The 10,649-nt window shown below is 34.2% G+C and overlaps 3 protein-coding genes across 3 annotated transcripts; 1 reads left to right on the top strand and 2 right to left on the bottom strand.

Moving 5' to 3' along the window:
- The first annotated feature begins 121 nt into the window (after positions 1-121).
- On the top strand, positions 122-2,625 carry LOC130647402 (chromatin accessibility complex protein 1-like). The gene is made up of 3 exons (XM_057453252.1): positions 122-799; positions 1,699-1,740; positions 2,109-2,625. Exons 1-3 carry the CDS (start codon positions 568-570, stop codon positions 2,339-2,341), a joined length of 507 nt encoding a protein of 168 aa, XP_057309235.1. The 5' UTR covers positions 122-567; the 3' UTR covers positions 2,342-2,625.
- A 1,827-nt stretch (positions 2,626-4,452) lies between these two features.
- LOC130647407 (uncharacterized) lies at positions 4,453-7,363 on the bottom strand. The gene is made up of 2 exons (XM_057453257.1): positions 6,898-7,363; positions 4,453-6,419 (listed from the first exon to the last, which is right to left on the bottom strand). Exons 1-2 carry the CDS (start codon positions 7,004-7,006, stop codon positions 4,549-4,551), a joined length of 1,980 nt encoding a protein of 659 aa, XP_057309240.1. The 5' UTR covers positions 7,007-7,363; the 3' UTR covers positions 4,453-4,548.
- A 2,483-nt stretch (positions 7,364-9,846) lies between these two features.
- LOC130647409 (COMM domain-containing protein 2-like) lies at positions 9,847-10,588 on the bottom strand. The gene has a single exon (XM_057453259.1). It carries the CDS (start codon positions 10,452-10,454, stop codon positions 9,855-9,857), a length of 600 nt encoding a protein of 199 aa, XP_057309242.1. The 5' UTR covers positions 10,455-10,588; the 3' UTR covers positions 9,847-9,854.
- Between the last annotated feature and the right edge of the window lie 61 nt (positions 10,589-10,649).

Here is a 10,649-nt window from a genome sequence, read left to right on the forward strand (position 1 = left end):
TTCCCAGACCTTTTGGACAGATATGGGTGGAGCGTCAAGTATATCGTCTTTGTTGCTCTAAATGTATCTTTAATACCTTCCTAACTTCTTTAGCACTAATCTTTTTCTGTTATACTTAGTAAGTAATGAAATAAGTTAACTTGAGTGCGGAATTCTATTTATGTTACAAAAACATGACATGAAATTGGATTTTAAGGTTTTTACCTTTGCGTAGAAGAAACATCTGTTCTCCATCGTAGTGCCTATTTTTATACAAAATTTTAGCAAAGTTGTAGTAAATACAGTTTAATATTTCCAGTTTAACATTTAAATTTTTTTTACCCACTTTGTATGATATCGGAACAAACATACTCGATCCACCACTTATTTTACAGTCCTAAATTATAAGATGAGATAGAGCATGGTTAATCATTTCTATTCCCTAAATTTGCTAATTTTTATTTCCAAACATGATGCAAAGATTACCACTGCTTGGTTCTTATGTCAAGAGATTTATTTATAACCTAGTTGCTAAGTAACATGATTGGAAAACCTTAACACATTCTTTCAATTTTTTCCAAGATAATAATGACGTCATCCGATACTGAACAAGATGACAAGGGAAAAACGCCCAACAAATTATTGCAACTACCCATGGCTCGTGTGAAAACCATCATGCGAAGTAGTCCTGATCTCGGCAATGTTAGCCAAGAAGGTTATTACATGATCACTAAAGCCACAGAGCTTTTCGTGCAGTATTTGGCACAGAAAGCCTATGCTGGTGCACAGAAGGAGAATTTTGTGGATTACAATTCTTTGTGTAAGTACCAATCGTGTTTTCGTTTAAATTTTTTTTTCTTAGAAATGTTAACCTTAAAAACTACAGTTTATAAGAAGTAAGTAAGATCAGCCATATCTTTCAAGTTATTAAAAAATCTACCATCATGCTGAGTGAACATACTCAACAGAAGGTCCTTGTGCAAAAAAAAACTTTTAATTGAAGAATAAATTTAGAATAAATGGCGCCTAAAATGTAAAACCTTGAGTCTTAATAAAAGTATACTTTTTATAAAAATAGAGTATATTTAGAAAAAAATTTGATTACCTTTATTTTTTATTTGCAAATGGAGAGCCTGGTTTTGGCCTACAACCTATTGTAATTTGTTTTGCTATTCCAATTTGAGAGTTTCGTTACTTCAGCTTTTCGTGTTGTTAGATTTTATTAACTCCTCCCTTAAATTCTCTAAAGTCCTCTTTTTTTGAAAAACCTATTGTTCACTAAAAATTGTAAAAAATGTGACCAAATTTCCTATTTAACTCCTTTAATTTTTTTTTCAGGTACACTAATAATAGTTTAATTTGTTATAGTGATACAAGTTCCATCATGTTAGCAACACGTCACTCATCAAAGGCTTTATTTCAATTGTTCTAAATTATTTGTTCTGAAAGTAATACTTCCCAAACATATTTGTTCTTAAGAAAACCGAAGATTTAAAAAAAAACTTCGTCCTATAAAAGAATCTATTTTTCTTCAAAATTTTTTATTTTTGCAAATAATCCTCTGAATTCAGTGCAAAATTTCCTTTAAAATCTTATCTCCTTAAAAAAATTTTCTTGGAAAAAGAAATTTCTTTTGCCACCCAGAAAATTCGCCCTAACTGACTAATTTTTGAAAGAATATTTGTCTTGCGAAACAAACTTCCTTTTTTTTCTTTTCAGCCAAATTAGTTCAAACGGATGAAAGTCTCGAATTTTTAGAAGGTATGTGTTTGAACAATATAGTGTGTAGCTAAGTCAAACCAAGATGATAAATTTTAACGACGGTCCCCCCTTAAGCACTACAGCATCTGCTAAATGATTTTATTAGAGACACAGATTTGGTTTTGGCTTATCTTCTTAAGTCGGGTGTAATCCCAAACCGAGTTGACATATCCTTGCTAATTGTTTTATTTTGACAAAGATCTCTCTCCTTTGCTAGTCCTGTATCTTGTATCCTGTATCATAACCGTGTATTACGTATGTTGTTTCATAATCCTTGTTTTATATATCCTGTCTCGTTTGGGATCTTTATCGCGTGTCCTTATGTTCAAGTTACTATAACATGATCGCATGTCGTTGTTATGTTTCAGAAATCGTGCCACCGAAAATCAAAGCATGGGAATACTGGAAAAAAATCGGATATTCGCCGGAGAAGGAAGAAAAAACGAAGAAATCTCCTCCAAAGAAAGTGACAACACCATCCACAAAAAGTCCGCGAGAAAACACGACGAAAAGTCCGCGCGAAAACACAACGAAAAGCCCGACAGTTAAATCTCCGAGCGGTGAAAAGCCTATAGCAATGGAGACGATTGTAATAGATTAAAGACGATTATCATCGATTAATAATGATTCTACGATTAAAGACTGTAACGTCCAACCATTCAAAAAATGTTTTTTCGCGTGAACTCGATGGGTAACCCCTACATGATACGAAAACGTTTCACTTTGTATAGAAATATATTAATGTGTGCGCAATAAAATCCCAACTTTATACAAGAAAGTTTCATACTTATAACAAATTTTGAAGTGACAAGTTTATACCGTTGTAGCACATTTGTAAGGGAGTATTTATTTATTCAAACAAAATAAATTATCATACTTACTGAACACTATCTTTTACTTTTTGTCTTTTACTTAAGAACCTGACAGTCCTGTTTTCCAGGGTAGAGAACCTACCATATGATAGCCATAGCTTGCAAGGCCATCATACATTGCTTAAAAGAGATATCGATTAAAACCAGCTCGGGACGTATTTTTATTGTAGCAGATTTAACGGTTTAATAAAAGTACAGATGTACAGATCTGTCAATAAAAAGCATTGATTCGAAATATTAGGTGTGGTCTGGATTTAATCGAAATATAATTTCGTTATGTTACAAAAAAAACAAGAAAACGCGATTTTTATTTACCGCGAAAATTTCACATGAATAGCACGGAAACGCTGTTAGAGCAACACAACGTTGCAAGCTGTATACCTTATCGGAGAAAGAAAAAACCAATACGTTGGAAAATGTAGTTTTAGTCCTAATGCACAGAATTAGTCAATTTCCCTGGCTAAAGTTGGGTCACGGGTAAATATATCTGATTGTTAAAGTAGAAGAAAATATCGCTAATGTGTAATGTATGGTATTTTTGTCTTTTGTTATCTTTATTTAAAGTTCATTAGTTAATATAAAAACTAGTCAATTGGTTGGAGTATGGGGTAGAATTGAAACATTTTCATAAAGAATACACCGGTGGGTAGTAAGATAATTATTTGCAGAAAAAAAATATTACTGTTATTTCTGCTGACTTGGTTACTATGAAATTTCTGAATCTTGAGCATTTGAAGAAAGTTTCGGGAAAATCTAGTGATCCGCAAAAATGTATTCCGCAAAATAAAGCATTTTGGCACCACTCATCACTCACAAAAGTATTTTATGAATGAGTGGTGTCTAAGGCAGTAACATTACAGAACTCTTTCTGTACCACCTCACAAATAAAAAATAATTATTTACTCATATAATATGTAATTACTAGTCGGTGGCCCATGGAAAATCCACGTGTTTACCTTTCCTTTTTAATACCCAATTGCGTGCGCCTCGCTACTTGCGGTACCACTTTGCGTGACGACAGACAGACAGACAGACAGACGTACACGGGTATTATAATAGACTAGTCGTTAACCCGGTAAAAAATTCACGGGGTCGCCCGTCCTTTATATATCACATTTCGTGTTTCCATAACAGGTCGCGTCTTTCGCGTCTGTCCTTTAAATTTACCCGTAGCAACAAAGTGGATAAAAGCATATAGCATTCGATTTTCGTGCGTATTTTAAAAATTCGTGTTTCCGTAATAGGACGCGTCTTTCGCGGACAGGCAGACGGAATACGCCTATTTTTAAAGAGATAAAAGCCCGTAGATTTACATTTCGTGTTTCCACGATTATTTTTTCTCGCACAAACAGACAAACGGAATACGGCTTTTATTAAAGAGATGTTAATATATAATGAAATCAACAGACTATCTTTTATATTATGCCAAAACTTATTCTGAAACATATCGAGTATTGCGATTCCATCCTAAGTATTTATTTTATTACACTGAAACTAAGATCTTGTCGTATGTTTTCCAATAAGAAACAGAGACATAAGACTTAGGTGGTATCAACTGTGAAATAATGAAAATGAAAAGACTATAAAATTTTAGGATAATTTCTTCTTAGTTAACTGCGATACTGAAAGATTGACAATGCCCGTTTAATCATCTCAACGTAAATTTAGGTTAAAACTCCATCAACTGACTCGTGTTGAGCACTTTGTCCCACCGCTTTAACGTCAAAACTACTGTGCTGCTTAATGCTACCAAACATAAACCGTCTATCTTGTCCTTACCCAACAACCGCGGCTCCAAACTTTGTGAAGCTGATGTCTTTTCAAAAAATGCGCCGCGCCGCAAAGACATAAAAACAAAAGTGTATTTCCCATTAAAACCGTGAATACAAAAACGAAAATATTTATGCGTGTTTTTCATTCATTTGAGATTGCCCTCTTATTGGCAATAACAATATTTTCTCATTCTTTTAACACATTTACTTTGTTTTTCATACAGAGTTAATCGACTAATATCGTTCTGAACGGTAAACGAGTTCAAAAATAAGTTACGAGCTATTAACGCTTCGAATATCGCCTGACCAGGACGAGTTGTGATCATAACTCGATATTTCTTTACATTCGAGTCGTCGTTCTTCTCATACACCTCACTAGCGTTTTGTATATAGTCTAAGTAAAGAATAGCGCATTTGTTTTTAAAAGAAGCTAAAATTTTATTGATATATTCAACCAGAAATTCACTCGCCATCCGTATTACATCAAGTTTGGTCGATCGACTTATCATTTGGTAACACGTGCAATAGTGGTCAGGTATACCAGCATTGAAACAAGTCCTGTTCGGAGATATTTTATAAAACAAACTTTTGTGACGGACATTGTTTTTACGTTGATTCCCGTTGTAATTTTTTTGTGCTATGTCTAACAAAGTTTCGTGAATATCAAAGGGGGTCACCAACCGTTGTGTGTTTTCTAGTAATGCGTTGTAAACACTTGTATGTTTATTTCGAAACCATTTTGGTAAAGTTATAGACAAAAACGGTAATCTTTCCTCATAATAACCAACTTGAGATTGCCTAACTTTCCCATACCGTGCTCCATGATCGCCAAGTAAAAATAGTATTGTTTTATTTAAACTACCACTCAGGTGGAGAGCGCGTAAAAACTTTCTCATCATGTTATCCGCCATTTCTATTCCGTTTTCCTCGTCATGTCCAACGCGACTATAGAAATCGTAAAAAAATAATCTTTGTTTTTGTTTATGTTTCATTGCGATTCGTTTAGCGATATCTAATTGGAGTTTCATGATTGGTTTATTACCAAAACAGTAGCGGTTTGTATACTTTCTCAGTCTCTGTTGACGTAGAAAAAACGGCCGAAAATAATAATCAAAAGGTTCGGCTTTTAAAAATCCTTTTTTGTTGTATTCGAATAAACCCAAGTAGGGAGTATCTTCCAAAAATGCAACGTTATAACCTAATGTTCTGTAATCATTCCAAATAAAAGAAGAAAAATTGTCAAAATAGTTCTCACTTATTTTAAATCCTTTAAATTCATCCTTCATGTTCGCTTGTTGTCTTCCAGATCGTTTGCCGGTTAATAGAGGCATCACGTTTACAAAGGTATTGTCCGCGACTTTGTTATACTTTTTAAAGATAACCGAGTCCAATTTGTTTTGCATGTAGCGTAGTGTCGATTTCATATGCCGCAAAAAACGAGAACTGGACATACTTTCTAAGAATAAAATATAAACAGAAAGTTGATCGTCATTTGGAGGAGTTTTAGGTTCTTTGAGAGCGTGTGGGAATGCATGCAAGTTAAAATAAATCATTCGTTTTTTATCAAAACATTTCACTTGAACCATATCATGACGCGGAAAGGAAACTGGTAATTCCGTGAGCTTATTATACAACCCATCAACAATCACATCTTTCCCGCCAAATCCCTTTGCTATTGTTTTCCACTTGCAACTTATTGGACCGTATTTCTGTTCATAATTTATTTTTACAGTAGTGTTTATTAATATGTGCCCATCCTCGCTCAAGTACGTCAACTCAGGCTGGACTTGTTTACATGGAAACTTTCGAGGGTGTTTTATAAAAGCCTTGATCGATTCATCAAATGGATCGAGGTACGGTGGAGAACACGCATCTGCCAAAGTGTTTTTATTCTCTAAAATATATGGCGCTCCTTCATTGAGGTTATTTGTGTTATTTGCTACAAGACTATGCAACTTGTCTTCAGTATGTTCTTCTGAAATTGAACTTTTTTTATTCTCATATATACCACCCACAACATTTTGCGTTAACTGATCTAAATATCAAACACGAAAATTCAGTAAAACTTGCTAGCTAGTAAAACTCTTTTTTATACAAGAACAAACTATATAAGAAGAACTGAAATGCTCCTTTAAACTTCAAAAAAAAAAGGTAAGAAAAAGGAAGAAGCTAAGAACATTTTAAGGCTTAAAATTAAAAAAAGTTAAGAATGAGAATCAAGTTGAGTGTTTAAATATAAAAAAACATCTCAATTTTGTTTCCTGGGCATTTTGCCTTGTTGATGAAGTTGATGGCCACGCCGCAATAAAGGCCCAGGAGCCACAAGACCCTGGAGACGAGGTTGAAAATGTCTACAATCTATACAACTCATCAGAATACCTACGAGTTTCATGATTTAAAATCCTTTGTACTAAGGACTTAACGGATTAACCTTACCCCTCTGGTAGATATAACCCAATTTGTAAACAGAAAAACAAATGTTTTGTTGTGGACTACTGAAGTTAACAACGTACCTGATGGAAACACGTGGTCAATGACGCCATATTTTGTTACCAGAAAAAGCATGAACATGAAACTTGACACAATTATAGATATTTTCCAAAACGTCGTTCGTAAAACCATGATGCTTCCACGTCCTATATACACAATAGTACGTAGACATTTGTAGAGATATCGCCTATTTCCAGCTGAGTAAACTCCCTATCAACTGAATAGGGTGTATAAAACTTAACTAACTTAGATGGCATTTTTTATTTTTTTAAAAATAAAAATGTATGAAAAAAACGTCCACGTATTTTTATTTTTAAAGTTTTTTTATGTCAATACAGAAATGTCAGCTTTTTTCTTCTAAAAACAGTTATGTTCTAATTACAAGTTTTTAATGTTCATAACACACAAGAGATTAATCTCGCTTTATTAAACAATAGAAATAGCAACCTCCTTACCAGACTCCAGCCATTATTTAACGGGTGTTTAAAAAATGGCAGTTTACTCTCTGTTTTTTTGTCAAGTAAATAATTTTTTAAAGATTTTAACGTAAATTACATACAAAAAGCGATTTAAATGTAAGCTATAGGTCTTAACATGAACGTTCTCTGCGCTCGCTTAAACTTTCTGCACGATATGATGTCATTATTTATAATCGGGTCCAGTCCTAAATGAAATCGCGCCTGTCTGTTTTAATAGGAAAAAAAGAATATTCGAAGAGTTGTACAACAATTTTAAATAAAAAAAAACAAGTGAGGTAAGTTTTTTTTGATTTCTTATGCTTTTCTGAGTACGTATAAAACAAAAAAGAAAAAAGTGATTTTTACTGGAGTTTCTCTTTAACTTTTACAAAAAAAATTAAAAACTCGGATCTTCATGTTCTAAGCTTATTATGTTGAAAAGGAAAAATAGTCTTTTAAGACGGGAATCAAACTTTTAAGATGGAATTTCCTCTTAACACTACAACGTCTTAAATTTATTATTGGATTCTCGCAATAAAAAAATTGTTTACTGATTAAAAAAATATTGTTCAGCTTGTAAGTGTCTCAAACATGTTTACATATTGTACTATACACACATGCTACCTGGTAAACGAGTCTCTGCAACCTTGTCTCCACGGTTTTATATCCAAATGTTAAGAAAACTAACAACCCCTGGGGACGAGTGAAGGCAGTTCAACATCATAAATTGAAATTCAACATAACGATTGCAGATTTGGTGGCACAGCGCGCCGTTTTAAACTTGGTGGTATAGTGCGCCACTTTGTTGCCAATAGTAAAGACGGGTACAATACAACCTTGTCCGCAAGCTCCTTGGGTTAAAAATCGATAAAACTAAGATAAGATTAAAAATAATACTCTTTTATGAAAAGTACGAGGTTTATTGGCAATTACTTAGTTACGGAACGTTGCGCAAGGTGCGTGTACGGAAGACTACACAAGGTCGTGCAAACCCTCTTGGCAAACGCCCCTCAGTATAAAATCCTCAGTATAAAACCTCTCGAACTTCTTCATCAAATTCAATTCAAAAACAAAGAGCGTAACGTAAATAGAAAGACAAAAAAAATTTATCTCATTAAGAAAACTTACGATGAGAATTTTAAAGAATTTAGACAGTAAAATAAAAGTTGAGGATAAAGTACCACAAAATTAGATTTACCACGCAGAGTATTCTTAAGCTAGCATCTCAAAAAAAAAAAGTTCAAATTAGGATTTCTGTCAACCGCCGTAAATTAATGGCGGGGCTTGGGTCTTTAGGGGTCCGCAAAATGCGCGGGACTGGAACAATGATAATTTCGACACTACGGTGTCATCTGAACCCCCGTGGTATATGCCTATACATGCAATGCTTCTGAAAACAATAGAAAACATGGTAGATTACACACACACTATGCTAAACTTTGTTTACAATTTAAAGATTCTCCTTTTCCTCAATGTCAAATGAACAGCAAGAAATGAGAGTGTTCCACCGTGTTACTTTCGCCGATACAAACCAGCCATGATTGCCGAGAAATCGTCCCCACGTAGCGAATGATGGAAATAGTCATCTCTAACACAAATTTTCTAGTGAGTATAAATTATCTAGCTCACCCAAATAGTACCGTTGTTGCTGCCTTGCGAAAAAATAGATAAAATTGCACCAAAGCTGCGCTCAAAAATTTAACTCTATCACAAAAACCCTGAATAATATTGCCCTATTAGCGCCCTAACCAACTGATAACAAGCCGCCCTCAGGCGGTCCAAAATTTTAGTTATACTTTAAAGTTCTTCAGCACAATCATAGACATAATAATAAACACAGATGTATAATACAATCTACATCATCGCAACAAACGGCCAAAAAAGATCTTGTCTAACATTTAAACTTATTGCAGAGAAACTGCTAGTGGTGCGCACAATTGGCAGGCTGGCGCGTTTCTTCTAGGTTTTAGTGTGCATGAAAATGCAAACAAAAATAACAGTTTTGATTTCTTTTAACAAAAAGATTACAAATAGAATATTTACAAAAATTATTTATGAAAAATTGACAATCTGAGTGTTTGTTTACCTTTAATGTCGCCATTTTCTTTCGATGCTTTTGTTTACACGATGCCGTTTTAGTATTGGGAGTAAATTCAATTCACGGAATTATTTTGTTTCGCATATCAGAGAGGCCGAGTTAAATGTGGACAGACACCCTATCAGGTTCGAGATTAGACTTTAGCCGCAACGTGTAAGCATGGTTTAAAAGAAATATTCGCAACCTGTGAACATGTTTAAAAGAAATATTCGCAACGTGTGAACATGGTTTAAAAGAAATATTCGCAACGTGTGAACATGGTTTAAAAGAAATATCCGCAACGTGTGAACATGGTCTAAAAGACAAGCAACATAAGTTTTATTCGTTGTAGGTGGTATCGTAAGTGACCACAGAAATGGTTTTAGACTGATAATTTTACCAACAGGTCAGAAAGAAAAACAAAAACAAAAAACACAAACAGTTACTATTTTATATTTCTCGTGATTCGTCGACAGTGAGCCGACTTGATTTCAGCTAGTGCTCCCTCCAACACCTGCGTCATATGTAATAAATTCACTGGATCCGTTTGCAGCACTTTAATGTCTTCTTTGACTCCGTTTTTCAAATGGAACTTCATCATAATTTTCGGAACGGTTTGACAAGATAACGAACGGCTAGCTAGTTGCACATCAAACCGCCACTCCAAATCGTCATAATGCGGCAGCACTAGAGACATGTCGTCAAGGATACCACGAATTTTGTCTCGATTATCCAGATAAAATTCTAATAAACAATCGTTTAACTCTTGTGACAAACCAACGGCTAAAACCGAGTCTTTAAAATCTACCTCGTTTATCTCGAGTTTCGCACATTCTGATAAAATATGCATGATGGCTTCGACACTTTCACGTATTAGCCTCGCTTCCAAACTTAACTTCTGCGCGGCTGTGTGATACTTTTTCATATTGACGCCATTTTTGATAAAATCGACGGCGATCCGACAAAACTCTTTCGCTACCTCTTCATCGACATTAGAGAGCAGAGCAAGATGTTCTTTTTGGTCATCGTTCAGAACCAATAGCATTGCTTACAGAATTAAAACGAACCAATCAAAACTGTTAATTTTTCTATTAAAAAAAATTAGAAATGAAATTATGAAATTTCTTACGCATGGTATTGATCTATCAAGCATAAAAAAAATAAAATTGAGCAAAATACTGGGTACAAAGTTGATAAATTTCAGTTAAAAATGCAATTCTGCACCATTATGCATGGTCAA

Source organism: Hydractinia symbiolongicarpus, chromosome 6 (genome assembly GCF_029227915.1).
Source record: "Hydractinia symbiolongicarpus strain clone_291-10 chromosome 6, HSymV2.1, whole genome shotgun sequence".
Classification (NCBI taxonomy): domain Eukaryota; kingdom Metazoa; phylum Cnidaria; class Hydrozoa; order Anthoathecata; family Hydractiniidae; genus Hydractinia; species Hydractinia symbiolongicarpus.

Excerpts from the sequence above, each read along its gene's own strand:
- LOC130647402 (XM_057453252.1), top strand. The coding sequence starts at position 568 with ATGACGTCATCCGATACTGAACAAGATGACAAGGGAAAAACGCCCAAC. Across the intron at positions 800-1,698 it reads TGTGGATTACAATTCTTTGT|CCAAATTAGTTCAAACGGAT; the intron begins GTAAGTACCAAT and ends TTTTCTTTTCAG. Across the intron at positions 1,741-2,108 it reads AAGTCTCGAATTTTTAGAAG|AAATCGTGCCACCGAAAATC; the intron begins GTATGTGTTTGA and ends GTTATGTTTCAG.
- LOC130647407 (XM_057453257.1), bottom strand. The coding sequence starts at position 7,006 with ATGGTTTTACGAACGACGTTTTGGAAAATATCTATAATTGTGTCAAGT. Across the intron at positions 6,420-6,897 it reads TGACCACGTGTTTCCATCAG|ATCAGTTAACGCAAAATGTT; the intron begins GTACGTTGTTAA and ends TTTGATATTTAG.
- LOC130647409 (XM_057453259.1), bottom strand. The coding sequence starts at position 10,454 with ATGCTATTGGTTCTGAACGATGACCAAAAAGAACATCTTGCTCTGCTC.